The following is a 20,799-nucleotide window of genomic DNA, read 5'->3' as shown; positions in this document are numbered from 1 at the left end:
TTTAACTTCCAGGCCCTAAGTACATTCTCTATACCAAATACCAGACACGTAAAGGCAAATTAAATAAGTCAGTTAGGGGTATGTCAATGTCAGTGTAACCATGTTAAAGGGGGAGCTTTACTCCTGTTCAGCACGGATTAGAGTACAGAGATTTCTATGTTCAACAAAAATAGGGTGCAGGAAAAGATAAAATATCAAGGGCTGCATGCATAAAAGGTGGACTTCCAAGTCATAAGACAAAAGTTATTTACCTTGTATGGCTAGGGAAGAATGTTTTCTGCAGGAGGTATATTTCAGATTGCTGTTAAAAATTCAGTTTTGAGGTGTACATTTACAGAAAAATCCTTAAGTAGGCATATGTTCTTTATTTTGTGGTTTGCTAGGTAGTTGTTTGTGTGCAATTGTGTTTAGACAGGAAGAGGAGGTTTTGGAGTCTTCTATACATTTTTATAAACTTTAAAAGTTGTGCTTGCTGTCATCCATACATATTAAGGCTCTATCTGTAATTTAGACAAGCCTGACATCAGCTTCTTTCTGGCATTTGCTGGATCTTTCCAAGTCCATCAGGTCGGTAAGTGATAAAAATGTGTCTTCTGTTCACATTCTAACACAATTTCCAAAACGTTTTTCTTTCTCCACTTTCCCTCTACCTTTCTTGCTGCTAGGTCATCCGTCTTGCCTGCAGTTCACACCAGTAATGATGGCAGCAGTGAAGACGTATCGCTGGCAGTGCATCGAGTGCAAATGCTGTAACATATGTGGAACATCAGAAAATGATGTATGTGCTATCCTAACTTTTGAAAGATCTTTCCACTTTGTTTTCTTGAAAAAAGAAGGGACCCAGAACCTTAGTATCTCACTGTGAGGCCAGTTTGATTTAATTAAGTTATAGGATTTTGTATGCCTGTATTCCTGAAATATATGGTTAAGACTCTCTACCCAGAGATGCACAAACATAAAAACAAAGAATGCATACACTCAGTTCCCAGTAGTTAAAAAACAGATATTTGCAGACTCCATGATTTGTTTTGTGATATATTTTTTTAATTTCTTGTTTTAGTTTGCTCCATTTGCTTTTAATTGCATAATTTGTATCAGTGGTTATCCTAGAAATAACCACATTGGTGTCTAGCTGAACTCATGAGCAAATACGCTTTAGCCTTCTAGTCTATATTACATTTTTCTCCTTTTACTGCCTTTCGCTTACATTTTCTGACATATTGTCAATTTGACATAAGCATAAACCAGTGGTTCCCAAACTTTTTCGATCCCCGGCTCCTTTGACCTATTGGCCGTGTTGGCCACGGCTCCCCATTATGTTACTTTTTTTTGGCGGGTGGGGGAACGTAATCCCAGCCTGTACCTGTACCTACACTATTTACAGTTTGACTTCTTAATTCTCTCGTTCAGGTTCCTGAAAACCATTTATTTTAAATTATTTCTTTTCTTTTGTCATAGGGATATTATTAATGGTACTCTGGCGCCCTCCGCTGGTCACAATAATTAATGCCGGGGGTTTTGTTTCCAAAACCACGGTGAAAAGCTACCGATTAAAAGCACCTCCGAGTGGTTTCCAGACTGTGTGCGGCGCCCCTGGCTAATTTTGACGGCGCACCAAGGAGCCGCGGTGCACAGTTTGGGAACCACTGGCATAAACCCTTGCAATGTGCTCCTACCGTGGGATTCCTCACATGGCCTGTCCAACATGGCAGCCTCACCATTCTCTAGATCACTGCTGCCCACTTCTACCTGTATGGGCACCTTTCCTTCTCCCTTAAGTAGAAATCTTTCTTTTCTTGGAAATAACTACCACACAATATCGGGCACACCTTGCTCCTTAATATAAGTCGACTCTGACTTTTTGCTGCCTCAGCACTTTGAACTCCAGCTTCACTATGACTCCAAGTATTTGTACTGACCAGATCCATGACCTCAGCGGACCTGTCTGCCATCATCATCCCTATAATCTCCAGGTTTGCAATGTGAATTTCATTCTCTTTTTTTTATTTTTTTTAAACTTGGGAGTCCTCAACCATTTGGCACTGTCTCTCTTGATGGCACCAAATCTATGCCACTGAACCCTATCTGTGACCCTGCTGTCTTTAGATTCTTTTTCCTCGCTATTGCATCTGAAAGCATGGACGAGGGCTGTAGATCAGAAAGCATAGAAGTGCAATTTTTAAGGAAAACACAGAAAAAAATGCTTGAATAATGTGAAGAATGTTCAACTACAGACTTATGTCAAGTGAAAACACCTAATAATCGACTGTGAAGTTTTTGAAAGACCCACAAAGACATCAACTGTGTGGGCCATGAAATGTAATGAGGCTGTGGATCACACTCTTGCTGATTCTGCACCAACTGCCATCACAAATTCTCCCGGAAAAACAGCCATGAGGTCCGCAGCTGCCTGCTGAGAAACCATCAGCTGGAGGATTGCAAAGTATGTTTGGAATTTCAACTCAAAACACTGAAGTCAAGGGAGAAACAAAGGTGGGCACCAGGGAACAACAGGGAAACGAAGTGGTGCAGGGGGAATCTTCTAAGGTAAAAGAAAAAGTAGATATAGAAAAAGAGAAGACGCCCCAAAAATATCGAACCATGAGGGACACTAATGCCAGGTAACACCATGCATAGGCTCCAAGACAAAACAATCATAGTCAAAACAACACTCCCAGACCTCCCTGTTGGCGAATGTTTTGGCAGCTAAGGGTAAGCGAAAGCATAGAGCCTCATGGATCCAGGGCAGAAGATACTGCTGATTGAAAACCCTCTAACAAGAGATGATTGAAAGCCCAGGAGGGAGAAGGAATCCTGTGAAACAATCTTCAATCCCGAAGAATAGACAGTCTGTGATTGACGTGGAACAGAAGACTCTCGAGACAGAGATTTTTAATAGAAATGGAACCTTTGCTTTAGTGGAAGAGGGAGTTCGGTGACTACTTAAAGGTGTACAAAATTCTCAGATTTTCTCCTTGACCAAAAGTTTTTTTCTGAGAAAGAACCAGAGGTAGAACAACCAGAACTAGTGTCTCCAGCCAGAAGAAAAAATCTGTGCATATGAGGATGTGCCTGGTGGAGGTCAGTTTGAGCATGAATTCTTCAGCAGGGAAGACTTCATGAAGGAAAGAGTAGCAGGTAGTTGAAATAAACTCTCCTGAAGAAGGAGTATATAAACACCCCTTGAGACAATCAGTAGCAGGTACCTTTGTCACATACAATGCAGTCCTCTAGAGTGCGGAAGCCAAGAATGACATCAAATTAGAAGAGGATCAGTCAGAATCCTGTTTTCTCTTAACACTAATCCTGTCTGGAAGGAAGAATCAGTACCTTCTGATGTTACATAGCACTCTAGATCAAGGGAGGTCTTCAGGGAGCCAGCCATTGCTAAATTAGTGACCCCCAGGATCAAAATTAGTACTAACAATCCTCTCAATACCCTGCCACTATAAAGGGTAGGGGCAGTCTCCATTATTGTTGCTACACACTGGCAACTACTGGACCTCTGCTATTGCTACACACTGGCAATCACTAGACGACTATGCACTATCAAGCATGGGCTACCACCTGATAGGAAAAGGGAGCAGTTGGATTCTGCTGCTGCTCAATGGCACACAGCCAACTCAAATGTGCTACTAAACAGGTACAGTCACCAGCAATAGGAAGAAGTCTGATACAACATCTACCAGAACTTTGTAGTAAGGGAGCAAAGGGACATAACATTGCTAAACCCTGTTTAAATCCACACTGGATTCCGCAATACTATCAGTTGACTGTTTTGCAAGGAACTACCTTGAGAAGGCATATTTCATGGTAGGTGTCTGGTGTCAGTGTCTTTCACTGGAGACAACATGTTTAGAAACACAGTGGACAATGCTCAGTAAAGCATGAAAAAAGACAATAAGACCACAGGATTGATGGGAGCTCTCCACTTCAAGGGATCCTTCCAAGGGACACCACCAGCCCCAAATAGGCCCAGCTTGCCAGGAGAGAGACAGTAGTAGTCAGGCACTCTTCTTTAATGCCATCGATATAGTCTTGTAGTGCTCCATTACTATGGCATTATACTGACATGTCAAACCAGACCTTTCTGGGAAAGCGCAAGTTAGAAATTAAAACTATGGGAAGGGCTGGACTCTCCAGCAAGTGACTATGTGCTGTAGATTCCATCTCATATAATGCTAGTGGGACAGAGAATTGGTGGATCCCTCCAGCAGAGTCCTGTCACCTCCAACAAATGAATTCTAAACGCTATCTGACACAGATACATCAACAAAGTCCTGGAACGGCCGTCAAACATGAAATCAAGAGCAAAGATGGTCAGCTTCAAAGAAAAAAGTTGCTTCAAAGACGAGGAACAGGACCTATTGCACAAACTAATGTTAAAAAAAAGTTTATGCTAAAGGGATAGGCCTGGGGGTATACTCAGTTTACTTACTTGTACCAAAACCAGACAAAACTGAGACCTATCCTAGACCTATGGGCCTTAACTATGTCAAGACTCAGAAATTCAGAATGACAGCTTTGCAAGAACTAATACTAAGCCTGCAAACCTTAACATGTCTATGAACTGCGGATAAAATAAATTGCTGGGGTTTGTCCTAGACAAGGTGCATTCCCAGTTTAGGGTTTTGCCATTTATGATAAATTCTGCCCCCAGGGTATTTACAAAGTGCCCAGCTGCTCACCTAAAGAGAATTGGATTGATGTATAACGGTGCTTAGACAACTGGTTGGTAAAACCAAAGTTGTTCACAGAATAGAGCCAGATAAGCCCAAGCTCTACACCACTTAGGGGTCTCTATCAACTTACAAAACTTTTCACTCACTCTACAAAAGGGAACAATATTCTTGGGAGCAAGGCTAAACTCAACAGAAGCCAAAATATTCCTTGTTCAGGCATTAACAGAGTTAATTTGCTTTTACCGGACCCTTCCCAATCCGGATTCCGCAGCAACTACAGCACCGAAACTGCCCTCATCGCCACCAATGACGACATCAGAACCATACTGGATAGCAGCAAAACCGTGGCCCTCATCCTCCTGGACCTCTCGGCCGCGTTCGACACCATCTGCCACCACACCCTATGCTCACGCCTCAGCAATGCTGGAATCCGTGACAGAGCCCTGGACTGGGTCACATCCTTTCTCACCGGCAGAACCCAGAGAGTCCACCTCCCTCCCTTCTGCTCGGAGGCCACCGAAATCATCAGCGGCGTACCCCAGGGTTCATCCCTCAGCCAGACCCTCTTCAACGTCTACATGGCCCCACTCGCTAACATCGCCCGATTCCCACAACATCAACATCATCACATACGCCGACGGTACCCAGCTGATCCTCTCCCTCACCAAGGACTCTGCCAAGACCTACCTCCACGAAGGAATGAAGGCCATCGCTGAATGGATGAAGAGCAGCTGCCTCAAACTTAGTTTGGACAGGACGGAAGTCCTTATTTTCGGCTCCCCCCGCCCCCTCCGCATGGGATGACTCCTCATGGCCTGCCACTCTCTGAACCGCTCTGACTCCCACTGAGCACGCACACAAACTAGGATTCATCTTGGACCCCTCACTTTCCATGACCCAGCAAGTCAACGCCATCTTATTCCCCTGCTTCAACACCCTCCGCATGCTCCGAAAGATCTACAAATGGATACCCACTGAAACAAGAAGAACTATCACCCAAGCCCTCGTAAGCAGCAAACTGGACTATGGCAATGCCCTCTATGGAGGAACCACGGCCAAACTCAAGAAGAGGCTGCAACGCATCCAGAAGTCCTCCGCACACCTCATCCTGGACATCCCCCTCCACTGCCACATCGCAGACCACCTGAAAAGCCTGCACTGGCTCCCAGTCAACAATAGAATCACCTTCAAACTCCTCACCCACGCTTACAAAGCCCTGTACAACACCAGACCAGAATACCTCAACAGACAACTCTCCTTCTACACCCCGACCCGGCATCCCTGCTCCGCTGACCTCGCCATCGCAACCGTCCCATGCGTCCACAGAACTACAACCAGCGGTAGATAATTTTCACACCTCGATGCCAAAACGTTGAACACTCTTCCCCACCCCCCTACGCCAGACCAAAGACCTCCTTACCTTCAGGAAACTTCTGAAGACCTGGCAGTTCGAGCAGTAGCAGCCGCCCCCCCCCCCCCCCCCCCCCCCAAACCTTCTCCTCCTCTCCTCAGCGCCTTGAGACCCTCACAGGTGAGTAGTGCGCTTTACAAATCCCTGATTAATTGATTGATTGCACTGACTCACCATTCAACAGACTCATCGCTAGGCGCCATTGACCCGCTCCATGCGACTTGGTCTTTTTGTCGCAGCAGCCTTCTCCAGAAAGCCTTGTGGTGCAGGCCTCCACCAGTCCTGCCAACCCTAACAATTTTCCTACCACTCCCCCGACAGGGAATCAAAGCAAGTCTGCCGGAGACATTAGGGAAGTGCCTCTTCTCATCAGCCATCTTGGCCCTGTGACATCAGTTTGCTGGGCCATTATACTCATGCCCTCTGAGAATTGGTGGCACAAGGCCACCCTGGTGTACCGGAAGACCATCACCCTGTCTTTCGCAGGCGATTTAAGATGGTTGTGATGCAGCCAAGTTCGCAATTTGTTGTGGCTTTTACACCACTGACTACTTTGGGCGAGCTATCGGCTCCAGCATGGCCATCGTAACCAAATGTGGCTACGATCAACTGAGTTCTCAGGCGACCTCCAGTCTTGTCTGATGGGCATGCCCTTCGATAGGACTTGCCTGTTCGGGGACAAGGCTGACTCTGCCATTGAATGTTTCAAGGAGAGTAAGACTACCACACGCTGTCTGGGCCTCTCTGGCATGCTCACCAGTGCACAGATTCCATCAGTTCTTTTGTGACTGTGGCTGAGTGCCTGTCTACCCCAACAAATATCCCAGTAGTTTTGCGGGGAGGCCTAGGTAGCCCACCCCATACCCTCTCAGCCTCACCTACCAAACCTCCTTAGTGCACCCTTACTGGGTCACAGCCTCTCAGTGGCAGGCACCAATTCTATCCGCATTGACAAGCAAACAAGTGCTACATGTGGGTCCTGCAGATCACCCCCAAAGGTTGTCTTACCTTTCTTTTCTTTCTGACCGCACCTTTCACCAAGCAACTGACATTGTACCATTTCTCCATTTTACAGCAAGAAGTGCAAACCTTTTTGGCCAAATGATATGTCATGACGGACAGTGCTAGCACCACATGTAGGATGTGGTGTTTATTCCCACTACTTTCAGGTGCCCAAGAAAGCCAGAGGTCATGAACCTATTCTAGATCTGCCCCCTGTCAATGCCTTCCTCCAGAAGGAGAAATTTAAAATGTTCATTCTGGACTGGGTCTTGTCTGCTTTTGACCCTGAAGACTTCACAGTGGCATTGGACTTTCAGGATGCTTATTTCCATATTCCTGTCCTGCTGGCCCATAAGGGCTGCCTGCAGTTTGTGATGGGAGAGGAACATTTTCAGTTTGCTGTGCTCCCTTTTGGTCTCAGGAGCATCCCTCAGGTGTTCACAGTAGTGATGGCGGTGGGTGCAGCACACCTTCGGGTTAGGGGTACAGTCTTCGCCATCCCCATCAATTGGCTGTTGAAGGCATGCTTGCCCCAGGCAGTAATCAACACACTACGACGAACCTCCTGCCATCTTTGGGTTTCAAGATCAATGTTCAGAAGCCACACATGACTCAGATGCTCCTCTTTGTTGGAGCCTTTCTCGACACGGTTCGGTTGCGTGCCTCTGCTACGGGAAAGAGAATCTGGGAAACGCAGGTTATAATCCCAATATATCTTCCCTGATAAACTGGTTCTGCGAACTAGGCATGGCCATCCTTTCAACCAAATGTTGTAGCGGCTTTCCATATCTGTCAAACCATCACCCTACCAGCATTCTATGCTCTGCCTCATCCCTCTCAGAAGTAGTTGAGATTCCAGCACTTGGACCCAAAAATGGCACTCTATTTCTACATCAATCGTACTGAAGACTACTAATTCAACGATCAACTCTTTGTGGGATTTGTGGGAGAGAAAGAAGGCACATCTTTATAGAAGTTTGCCATCTCTTGCTGGATTATGCTCTGCATCAAGGTCTGCAACTCATTGGCAAAAAAGCGACATCCGGATGGACTGTGTGCTCATTCTGTCGGGGACAAAGCTGCTACCACTTATGTCTCTGTCCTGGACTTTGCCAGGCTGCTACTTGGGCATCTCTTAAATTTTCATGAAGCAGTCTTGTCTGAACATCAAAGTCTGCTGGAAAGGGCACTTGCCTGTCTGGTCCTGCTGGTTTGAGTCCTTTTATAGCCCACCTCCAATTAGGTACAGGTTGAGAATCTATTCAAAAGTGAGGATTCTGGGGCTAGAAATCTCTATCAGAAGAATAAGTTACATTCCTTTGATAACACTAGACTCTATCTAGATGCAGATTCTACGTGGATCATTCCATCCTCCCTGTTCTGTGATTGGACTCTACCCATTAATAAGATACCATGTCTAGGAATCTGCACACTGGTATACCAATATTCTTTTGGGGATCCATGTCTTGGGACACAGATGGTCTCAAAAGCAGCTGACGTCAGCACGCAGGACTGGTGCCTATATAGGCCCACCATGTCATTTTCGGTACAGCTTTAGTGTGGAGCAACACAACGCCACCTTCGGATTTGCAGAGGTATAATGGAAATGTTGTGGATCCAGTCTGAGACATGCAGAATATGCTAAAAATGAGGAATCTTCAATTAAATAGTCCCTACCAGAAAAAGTGTTACTGAGGTAAGTGACTTGTTTGTTAAGATACCTCGCTTACCTACTCATGTAAGGTTTCTCATGTGTCTCACTTAAAGTACATTCAGCAGCCATAGTAGCTCACTCAAGAGGTAGAAGACAGGTTTTTTTTTAAACACCAGTGATACAAATATTTCTTGAAGGTGTGAAAAGACTGGCACCACTAGGGTCAGACCCATCACCAATGTGGAACCTTAATGTAGTACCCATGTAAACACCCTTCAAGCCAATGTACAGTGCAGGACTGAAGGTTTTGGGTTTTGTTATGTACCTTAAAGACAGCTTTTCTTGGCATCCATTTTGTTCTTATGATGTGTTAGCAAACTGCAAACACTCACAGTGAGGGAACCTTACCTCCCAATCCACTAAGATAGAGTGGCAATGTGACCAAATACATACTTCATGCCAAAGATGGTCTCATCCTTCTGCGTCAAGTCAAACCATACAGCTTCTAGCTTTTTTCCAGCACCCGGAATCTCCAGTGGAGCAAGTCCTTCATACACTAGAAGCCAGAAGAGTAATCTTGTACTCTGTACTCAATTCAAGAAACAGAGGCAACACAAAGGCAAACTATTTTTTTCCCTGCGCACCAGCTTCAACGGGCTCCCCTGTAAGCAAGTTGGACTGTAGTAAGATGGGTAGTCCAGACAATACAAAAATGCCATATGGCAATAGGAATTACTTTGGAAGAGAAACTATTAGCAAACTCTACATGAAAGAAGGGAGCAATGCTCTCCTTCATTGCTAATGTCTCTATTAGGGATGTATGCAAGGCTGCCACATGGTACTCAACACACACCTTCACCAAATGCTACTGTGTAGACAACCAAGCAAATAAGGAAGCTCAAGTGGGACAAACAGTACTAAAACGCCTGTTTGCAAATCTAAATTCTTTGTAATCTAGCCTCCCAAGAAAATTCAAAGTGCTTCAAAGTTAACTCACAGCTTGTGAATCCAGAAAAGAATGACGCTGCAACGCAAAATGGTTACTTACCAATAGGAGTAGTTTTGCAGCTTTTCTAGGATTCACTTGAAACCCTCCTCCTCCTCAAAAATGATAGATTTTTCAACTGGGGTGGAGAGAAGTTGTCACATCAAAAAAAGAAGCTACAGCAGATAGGAAAAAAAGTGCGACCAGGCATACATGGTTCAGGGGTGTACATCTAACTTAATTGAAGTAAAGGCATAGCACTAAATGGGTGATGCTGATGTTATTAAAAAAAAAAAAAAAAAAGAGAGAGTAAAGAGACTATTCTGCACCCAAACACTAGATGGCAGGATAGCCACAACATGTGAATACAGAAAATTCTTCGAGCTGCTAATCTACTGCAGTAGGTAAATAACATTTTTATTTTTGGCCACCAAATAGTCTTGTTTTATAATGAATCTTATAGGTAATTTTGTTTTTGTTGCAGTACCCCCACACTTTTTGCCTGGTATTGGATGCAACTTTGACTGAAGTGCACTGGGTTCCTGCTAACCAGGGCCCCAGTGCAGTGTTTTCTCCCTAAACTGCCCAGTTGTTTCACCAGTTGGCGAAACCTTTAGCACCCTCTGTAACTCTCTAGTAAATGGTACCCCTGGTGCCTAGGGCCTGCGGTGCTAAAGGAGGTCTCTAAGTGTTGCAGCACAAATTGTGCCACCCTCAGGGACCCCCTTAACAAGCACGACAGGCTGCCATTGAAGGCTGCATGTTGTAATGCAGACAAAAGTGAAAATACACCATGGCACACAGCTTGTGTGCGCCTCTGGACAGCGCACACAAGCTGTGTGCCAATAAATGGGTCACCCCTCTGGCAGTGCAATAATGTGTCACTCCTCTGGCAGTCCTTGCAGCCCTAAGGCAGGATGCATTATATTACATGTGAGGGCATGTCTGCCCGAGTAGATATGCCCCTGCTATGTCTTTATCAATTCTCTCCGACATGGCAAGTGGCCCAGGAAGCCATTTTAAAGGCATGTGCTGGATACTGGTCATTATGAGTTCCCCGGCTACATGATGGCTTCACTGAAGATAGGGATGTTTGGTATCAAACATCTCGTATTGGTGAACCCACACTGATGCCAGTATTGGATTTACCAATACATGCACCCAGAGGGCATCTTGGAGATGCCCCCTGAAACCTTACCAGCCTCTGGTGTGCTCACGGACTAATTTCTACCAGCCTGCCACCTAAGACATCGTTCTGGACCCCTGGAATGAGAGCCTTCTACTCTCAGGAGGCGCAGAACAAGCCTGTCCTGGAAGAGTGTGTAACCCACTCCCGCACAATGACCTGCTGATTAGCCTTCCTAAGGCGGCAAGCCTTAAAGGGCTACCGCCTTCGAAATGCAAATGTGGGTGTCCTCACAGGAGAGGAACGCTACCCCATGTCCAGAGCCCATGTGGCACCTGGACAGGTGGGAAAACTAGCTAGTCAGGTAGGCATGCCACCTCCAGGCTAGTGCCGCCCCTAAGGTGGACTAGTGCGAGGTGAACCTGATTTTTCAGAAGTAGCCATCTTTGAGATGGCATACCCACGGATTTTGGGACAGAATTATGCCCACTTCCCACAGGAAGTGGTTATAAAGGGGGCGTAATAACCCCAAGGATAAGTAGTCCATTGGCTGATACCCTATACACACCTAACAGCCCTAATTTCAGTATTTAGGGGAGCCTCTGGCACCAGAGAAGGAGATCTTGATGACCTAAAAAGACAAAGGACACCGAAGAGCCACAGCAGCAAAAAGGAAAAGAAGCAGCTGACCTGGTGCCAAATTCGACCACCTGTCTTCATCCCTCTTCGAAATCTGCACCAAAGTTGACTCGTCCTGCAGCTGTGATTCCAGAAACCCGGGAGGTCTGCCTGCCTTCAAAAAAGACTCAAGACCTCCTGTGAACAGCTGACCTGTTCTCCAAAAATCTCCAAAGAAGGGACTTTGAAGCCTCTAGAGCCACCAAAACCCGATATCTGAAGTCACCACTGCACCCACCGTCTCTGACCCAAGATGAATTGAACCACTGGTGGCACAAGATTTCCCAGAGTCTTGGTCCATTGTGGTTTCACCGCTCCTGTTCTCCCCAAACTCGCCTGCAGGCTCTGCCCACAGGCTCCCTCTCCTGCGGCCTCTGTGGTGAGAGAAACCCGACACCTAAAACAGCTACTGCGCCTGTCGCCTCCAGCCAGAGTTGAAGCGGGCCGCTGGTGTCTATGAAGTTCCCCAGCTCTCCTGAGCCCAAGTCCACTGTGGTTTCACCCGTCCTAGACTCTCCGACGATGCCTGCAGCCTCAGACCGCTGGGCCCCTCAACAGCGAGTGCTCCTATACACAAAAAACCTGATGCCAAAGGACACCTCTGCATCTCTCACCCCTTACTGCGGTTGAAGAGGACCAAAGGTGCACCCACGTCCTTGAGGACCCCATGTTTGTAACCTACCTGTTGGTTGTCCTCGATTGGCCTCCTAGCCAGAGCCTGCAGCCTTTTTCCACGGAGACCGATCCCAATTGAAGTACATTGGGCACCTGATGGTGTATTACAACTCCACACCCGTCCACCCCAGTGCCGCCCAGGCTGTTCTGTTGGTGTAGTCTTGACCCTTGCCCAATCCTTACCTTTAGTTTCGGAGATTGGTCCCGAAAGTTGTCAAACAGTACCTGATTGCAGAAATTGATTTCCTCCCATAGGATAACATTGCAGCACTCCGAAGTTGCACTGTGTTCCTTTTTAAAGTGAGAAGAATTCCTATTTAAAAATGTACTTACCTGAACAATTTTTCTCTAATGCCTAAATATATATAAAGTTACTTTCTATTTTTATAAATTGGTGTGGATCTCCTTCCCGAGTTGTGTCTCATTTATTGACTATTGTGTGTATTTGTAGATGTCTTGCACTCCTCTGTGTTAAACCTAAGGCTGCTCGACAACACTACCCGTAAATAGAGCACTTTTGGAATGCCCTGTCTACTCACTGTGGAACCCCTGGGCCCTTAACACAGTATTCACATACAACATAAAGGGCCAGCTTCCTCAAATCCCAATTTCATTATTTGTTTTGTTCTCAACATTATTTAGCTGGAATGTTCTTATCTGAAAAGTAATCTCACCCTGATTGCTACAACTCAGTCCCCCCACTTTATACCAACTCTTAGTTAAAACTACATTATTTTTTCCTTATAGCACACCAGCCTACAAAGTGTTCCAATCTTGATTTCTTATGTACCTGGACAGCTGATAAAAGCCTTAGGTAACTTCTTCTCTCACCTACTCTCACTTTTTTGCATGCTCCTTCCACAACCTACAGTTACTACCGCTATCTTTCTTTTCCTCCCCAGTATACCAAATGGGGACTCATACTTTGTTTTGCCTCTCTTTCTTCCTGCATTAATAGAGCCTTTATATTGAAGGCCTGTTTCAGTGTTCGGCGAGGGCCTTTAACAAGGAAGCGGGACTTTAACCTGTTGGGTGCAGAGGACGAGGTGGTTACGTCCGGTGGTGCGGCTCTCAGGCGCTACAAACGTAACCACCTTGTCCTGGACCCGGCCCACGGGGGAGCGCTAGTGCTTCCCCCTTGGGCCTCCCCCTCCCATGGGCAGGGATAGAAGGGCAGTCCCTTCCCCTTCCACCCCCGCCCCCAGTGATGTCTGATGATGTCAGCAGGCGATCTCGTGCTGACCTCATCAGAGGTCACCTCCTATTGTGCTGGAAGCATGCTTCCAGCATGATGCGGAAGAGAAAAGCTAAGCATTTCTCCTACACTCGGGAGGCGGGGGCAGGCAGAGGCATGAAAGGAAAGGCCTTTCTTTTCATGTCTCTAAACATTTCTGCAGCCCGATCGCATCACAAGGGATAGTGTTTTGTTTTTTGTTTGAGTATAAGGCAAGAGCCGCTCCCCAGGGGGGGCTAATTATTTTTAGGCTCCCCAGGGGACAGTAATTTTATTAGGTCTATTCTTGCCCCCCTGGCGGCAGGTCGGCCTATAATGATTAGGCCTATCTGCCCCCTAGGGGGGGCGGAGGGCAGAAGCCATTAGACACCAGGGATTTCTTTTTTTAATGAAACTGGAATAAGGGGAGCGACCCCTTAGGCAAGGGTCGCTCCCCAGGGGGCAGTTTTTTATTAGGCCTTTTCTGTCCTCCCCCTCCACCCCCGGGAGCAGATCAGCCTATATTAATAATAGCCCCCCTAGGGGCCATTTGGGCCTATTTTTATGAGGCCAATCTGCCCCCAAGGGGGGGGGCAGAAACCACTAGACACCAGGGATTAGTTTTTTAGGTCAGTTTCACGCAAGGGTAGCGACCCCTTAGGCAAGGGTTGCTCCCCATTGGGCCGGGGGCAATTTATTTTAGGCCTTTTCTGCCCCCCTTTGGGGCAGACCGTCCTATTTTTGAAAGGCTCATCTGCCCCCCAGGGGGATAGAAACACCACCAGACACCAGGGAAGAATTTTTTTTTTAAAAAAGAAAGAGGGTGGGGGTATAAATAAATGAGTACAAAGTTGTTCTGCCCACCATTGGGCAGATGGGGAAGACACCCCCGATCCACTCCCCGGAGGGGGTGGGGGGGCAGAAAGCCTACTAGATGCCAGGCAATTAAAAAAAAAAAATGGGCTGGTGGCTACCAACCAGTATGGGCATGGCTATACCCCCACCCCAACTGAAGGGGGTAACAGTCTTTCAGCCCTCCCCTGCACACTATAACATGTTATCCCACGGCAAGAAGGACATTTAATTATTTTGGGTTTTGGTTTTACATTTCGGCCATGAGAGCTTGGCGAGCTCTCGAAATTGTCCCACTTGGAATGGTGAGGGCTGCACTTTTTGGACTTTGGGATGCTGCCCTGTAGAAAAATCCACAAGACCTAGACACATCTGAAAACTAAACATCTGGGTGAGTCCAGGGTTGGGTGCTTCACATGCACCCGCACTATTTTCGTACCCACAATGCCCTGCAAACCTCAAATTTTGCTAGAAATCACACATTTTTCTGCTGGAACCTTCTGGAATCTGCATGAATCCACAAAATGCCTACCACCCAGCATTGTTGCATCTATACAGATAAAAATTCTGCCCCACTTGTCAGCCTAAAAATATTTATTTTTTTCAAACTGCCCTTTTGGATCTGCTTTGGTTCCCCCTAAATTTCAACATGTTTTTGGTTCTTTCCTGTCAGAGACACTTGGCCCACCTACACAAGTGAGGTATCATTTTAGTGGTAGACTGAGGGGAACGTTGGGTGGTAGGAAATCTGTCCCGGTGCAGCAATCTCTCTCTCTCTCTCACACACACTCACGCACACCTACACACACTCACGCACACACCTATATTTATCGGGAGACTTGCGGGAACGCTGGGTGGAAGGAAATGTGTGGCTCCTATCAGATTCCAGAACCTTCTGTCACCGAAATGTGAGGTAAAAGTGTTTTTTGGCCAAATTTTGAGGTTTACAAAGGATTCTGGGTAACAGACCCTGGTGGGACCCGCACAAGTCACCCCATCTTGGATTCCCCTAGGTGTCTAGTTTTAAAAAAATGCATAGGTTTTGGTAGGTTTCCTTAGGTGCCAGCTGTGCTAGAGGCCAAAATCCACAGCTAGGCACTTTGCAATAAACAGCTCTTTTCTTTGGGAAAATTTATTGTGTCCACGTCATATTTTGGGGCCTTTCCTGTTGTGGGCACTAGTCCTACCCACACAAGTGAGTACCATTTTTATCAGGAGACTTGGGGGAACGCTGGGTGGAAGGAAATTTGTGGCTCCTCTCTGATTCCAGAACTTTCTGTCACCGAAATCTGAGGAAAAGGTGTTTTTCGGCCAAAGTTTTGAGGTTTGCAAAGGATTCTGGGTAAGAGAACCTGGTGAGAGCCCCACAAGTCACCCCATCCTGGATTCCCCTAGGTGTCTAGTTTTCAAAAATTCACAGTTTTCCTAGGTGCTGGCTGAGCTAGAGATCAAAATCCGCAGCTAAGCCCTTTCCAAAAAAAACACGTCAGTTTTCAATGTAAAAATGTGATGTGTTTCCTGTCGCAGGCATTAGGCCTACCCATGCAAGTGAGGTACCATTTTTATTGGGAGACTTGGGGGAACACAGAACAGCAAAACAAGTGTTATTGCCCCTTCTCTTTCTCTACATTTTTTCCTTCCAAATGTAACACAGTGTGTAAAATAGACGTCTATTTGAGAAATGCCCTGTAATTCACATGCTAGTATGGGCACCCCAGAATCAGAGATGTGCAAATAACCACTGCTTCTCAACACCTTATCTTGTGCCTATTTCGGAATTACAAAGGTTTCCTTGATGCCTATTTTTCACTCTTTATATTTCAGCAAATGAATTGCAGAAAACCCAGTATACCATGAAAACCCATTGCAAGTTGCAGCTCATTTATTGACTCTGGGTACCTAGGGTTCTTGATGAGCCTACAAGCCCTACATAGCCCCACAACCAGATGAGTCCAGCAAACGTGACAGTATATTGCTTTAAAAAATCTCAAATCGCAGGAAAAAATTTGAGTAAAATGTGGAGGAAAATGGCAGTTTTTTTCACCTCAATTTCAATATTTTTTTATTTCAACTGTTATTTTCTGTGGGAAAACCTTGTAGGATCTACACAAATGACCCCAAGCTGAATTCAGAATTGTGTCTACTTTTCTGAAATGTTTAGCTGTCCAGGATCCAGCATTGGTTTCACACCCAATTCTATCACTAACTATAAGGCGGCTGAAAGCACAAAAAGTAGTAAAAATGGGGTATGTCCCAGTAAAATGCCAAAATTGTGTTGAAAAATTGGGTTTCTTATTCAAGTCTGCCTGTTCCTGAAAGCTGAGAAGATGGTGATTTTAGCACCCCAAACACTTTGATGATGCCATTTTCAGAGAAAAATCACAAGCCTTCTTCTGCAGCCCTTTTTTACCATTAAAACAATTGCTGTATTTTAGCTAATTTCTTGGGCTTCTTCAGGGAAACCCACAAACTCTGGGTACCTCTAGAATCCACAGGATGTAGGAAAAAAACTACGCAAATTTGGCTTGGGTAGCATACGTGGGCAGAAAGTTCTGAGGGTCTAAGCATGAACTGCCCCAAGTAGCCAAAAAAAGGCCTGGCACCTGAGGAGGAAAAGTCCTGGCAGCGAAGGGGTTAATGCCAGTGTAGCCCAGCTGCAAAGGGCTATTGGGCTATTAGGGCCACTAGAGGGCAGAATGTTCTAATAAATAAAACAAAGGCCTCACGGAGTCGATGGGATTGAAATTCCCTAGGGCTCTGTGAGACCTTAGTTCACAGCAACAGCTGTGAACCTGACAACATTGGAATATTGTTTTCAGTGGTGCCCCCAACATTCCAGTGTTCTAATAATAATCAGTTAACCATCCAGTTGTTTTTATTCCTTCTTACTTGCATTATATCTCAACCCTAATATTACCTTTCAGCAGTTATGGTAGATGAAGATCTCTCCCCCTTTTTGCACCATAAAAGTACCCATATCTACAACCCCCATGTGATCCAGTATACTACTTACCAGTACTAAAGGACCCGCTCCCCCCTCATCCCGCCTGTCCTCATTTAAGCTATCAACTGAACTAATGTTTGCTTTTCTTAGTGATTGCATGAGGGTTCTTTTTCTGTCAATACACCTTACCACTGATGTATAATTGAAATAATGACTACCTCTGTGCCACGTCTCATTTGACAGTCTACATACTTGTGCTAAGCTATTGTGTACATATTTCTTCTGGTCTCAATTGAACATTCTTGTATAATGTAATCACAATACATGTGTGCTTCACTTATGCACGGATCAGCAGTAAGTTTGTTATCATGGATTCAGTGATTCTCCAGTGTTTCCTCCATCACATATTTTGAGGATCAATTGGTGTAAGGTACGGCATAGTGCAGCCTTGAACTAGCTCCAGGCCTGCGTGGCATTCAAGGGGTGAAATACTTGTTGGCTATTGTATTTCTAGTATGCCCGTTGAAGCAATTTATGGGAATTTACCCCGAATGTAGTGAATAATGGGGAAAAAAGAGTTCAAAGCGTCTCTCAGAAATGACCGCTGGGTCTGTACATGAATGTCTTTCAATTACTCTTAATCTGTGTGATTTTAACTGAGCAACAGTTGCTACCCTCAAATCGTGTGTCGCATTCCATGTGTTTATATTTAGCTGCTGATTCATGTTACAAAAGCACACGAGTTCTAAGGTAAGGCATACTCTGGACAAAAGCGTGATTTGGGGAATCTGTTATCTTCAAGAGGTCATCACCACCCACGTGTGTGAATTGAAAAAGATTCACTCCAGTTGCTGTCATAATTGATGATGAATACAACAAAACAAAAGTCCCCAAAGGAATAACTTTCAAAATACTCATCTAACCCATTGACGGCAACAGACGTAACGTGCCCCAGCATGTGTCCACTATGACTCCATTATTTCAGTAGTTACTGAACTCCACACAAAAGGACGTACGCTTTCTCTGGAGAAAAAATGCATTTATTAACATATAGTTTTCAATATTAAAAACAGGATATAATTAATCATTGGGGGGTCGTCAGAAGGCACTCACAGATATATAATAGACGTCGTCTTGTTTTGGGGTTTGTGATTATAGACATAGAGTCATACTCGGTATGATACAGGATCGCGTACCGTTTGTTTCAGTCAAGGAGTTATTCGTAGTATGAAAAATTATTCCATTGGGAGTACTTGTTTTACGTTGTATTCCTCTACCCAGTCTCCAGAGGGACTGTTGGGTTGCCCAAGGTGTGTGAATAATTGCTGATGGGACATGTACTCCAGTCTTCACAAGTAAAATGTGGCCCTAGGGTAGGCCTTAATTGTTTGGAAGATGCTCCAGCACTGGGAAGAGAACCACACGATTCTGGGTCCAGTGACGTCCCCCACTTTATTACAAAGTTTCAAAACTCAAAAAAGAATGATGAAAGTAGTCCCCTAGGCGGGGTGGAATTGTGGGCCTGCTGTCTGAAGGTCTGAACATTATCTCTCGCTCTTTCTGTTTAGGACCAGCTCCTGTTTTGTGACGATTGTGATCGTGGCTATCACATGTATTGTCTGAGCCCACCCATGGCTGAGCCCCCAGAAGGTAAGCCCTTTTATGTAGTGAACTCCGTTTATTTCTCAGCTTGTAATTACCGTGACGATGAAGAATGACCCTTTGACTTTTATTCCTGCCCTGCTCATGGGAGCAAAATTACAGAACCACACATACCGCCCTTGCTGTAGGAGAGGAACGTGCAGCTATTAAATTAACAAATGCACCACTTTGGTCTGCAGGCTTAATGATTTCCAGATGTTTACATTGTAACATGTGCATTGCTGTTGATTCATCCCTTTGTTTTTGCAAAATTAGCTTCCTTTTCTGCAACCAAATAAAAATTACCATATCGAAGTTAAGAACTATAAACTCTTCTGACAAGTTTAAGTTATGATGCAGGGGGTCAGCACCTAACCTGTCGGAACGGTGTCTCTGGTGGCACATCCCAGCTGCCCTTGCACAAATATTTTGAGTGTTTCCTGTAGCCCTCTTAGCCGTGTGATTGGCACATTGTCCGGAAACCTGTGCTTTCCATGATGGGCCAACTCTAGAGCTGAGAATAGATGAGCAGAACCCTCATCAATGATTAATGTCCGAACGACAAATAAAACATTTCTTTCTTTCTTTCAGGGAGCTGGAGCTGTCACCTTTGCCTCGATTTGCTGAAAGACAAGGCTTCTATCTATCAGAACTCTTAATCTGGCTCTGGTTTAGCAGTGGTTTGTGGGAGGGAGTCGGGTTGGAGGGGGGGGGGGGGGTGTTAGGGCAGGATCACGGGCACCAGTGTTGTATCACGTATAACACATGGCCTCTGTTAACTTTCATTTCAGGAAGTAGGAAGAGCGGAGATGAGTTATTTTTCGTTTTAGTAGTATTTTGTTTATTCAACGACCAATATTGTATTTTTATTAATTTTGTTTCTTTAAATCTTGAAACAACGATGTTAGTGTTTAGAAAGGCTGAGCAAACTGTTAGGTATGTGAATCTCTTATTATGCGGTGCATAAATCTTCCTATATCCAGTTTACTTAAGGGTTGTATGAATCTTACAGCTGGCCTTGTGCTCAAATTTCATCCTCCCCCGCGATTCTGCCTGAACTCTTTTTACTATTTTGTATATTTTCTCCTTTTCATTTCTTTAAAACTCACCTGCTTGACATGCTCTGCACTATCCATTTTAATGATCTTTCTTCTATAAGTTGCCACGGTTATCTACTATTAGCAGCTAACTTTCGTAGGCACCTGCTTGGGTTTGCCCTGCTGCACTGAGAGCCACTGACAGTGATGGTGCCTGGTGTGCGTATTGGCTGTGCTGGTGAATGCCAGTCAGAGGTTTAATTCCCTTGACGATGCATACTTGATGAAAGCAAAAGGACGGCACCTTTGCTTTATCTGTTCAGATTCATCGAATCCTTCCTCTAACTGGTAATTTTGATTCCCCCCCCAAAAAAAAAATTCGTCCTCCCCAAAACTCACTCTTTTGTCGATTCCCCCCACCCCCCCTCCTCTCGCTTGTATTTATTGATGAGAAGAGTGGGCTCTGCCACCCGGATTAATTTCGCTCCGGTCCCTTCACCTCTGGTTAGAAAATTGGGTCTTCTCACTCACTCTGCTACAACCTCTTTTCTCAGCTTCCGTTTTGCTTCCCCTATTCTCTCTGCCCAGCACTACATTGTTTTCCTCCTCCCAGCCTCACCCAGTCCTCTCTCACATCCCATCGTTCAACTCAGCTTTTGTCTGCCCATACTTCTTGCCTTCTCTTTCATTGACGCACCTTTTCTTTGTTACTTCTTCTTCCGCTCCTCTCTCTCGCCCCTAATTAGAATTGCTTTAAGTATAAAAGCACAGCTACTTCACCCTTATACTGTTTTCTGCTTCCGTAATGTTTTTTTTATAACATATGAAAGTAGAAACGGTACAATTCATAATACTGTGGGAATTGTAAGAAACGTTTACTCCTGCCTCACCCCATCATT

At 45.3% G+C, this 20,799-nt stretch overlaps 1 protein-coding gene across 7 annotated transcripts in view; it reads left to right on the top strand.

The window, feature by feature from the left end:
* The window catches only part of DPF2 (double PHD fingers 2), a 225,313-nt gene extending 205,045 nt beyond the window's left edge, over positions 1–20,268 (top strand). For 5 of the 7 annotated variants that reach the window (XM_069208062.1, XM_069208061.1, XM_069208064.1 and 2 more), the window contains 3 exons: positions 666–778; positions 18,791–18,872; positions 19,455–19,584. In XM_069208062.1, the coding sequence (XP_069064163.1) occupies positions 666–778; positions 18,791–18,872; positions 19,455–19,522 (263 nt within the window). In that variant the 3' untranslated portion in view covers positions 19,523–19,584. Of the gene's footprint in view, positions 1–665; positions 779–18,790; positions 18,873–19,454 lie in introns of all 7 variants that reach the window. The other 2 variants (XM_069208067.1, XM_069208065.1) reach the window with 1 other exon arrangement.
* Positions 20,269–20,799: the final 531 nt, after the last annotated feature.

The sequence above is a fragment of the Pleurodeles waltl genome, chromosome 9, assembly GCF_031143425.1.
Source record: "Pleurodeles waltl isolate 20211129_DDA chromosome 9, aPleWal1.hap1.20221129, whole genome shotgun sequence".
NCBI classification, from domain to species: Eukaryota; Metazoa; Chordata; class Amphibia; order Caudata; family Salamandridae; genus Pleurodeles; species Pleurodeles waltl.
This window is presented reverse-complemented; position numbering and strand designations above follow the sequence as displayed.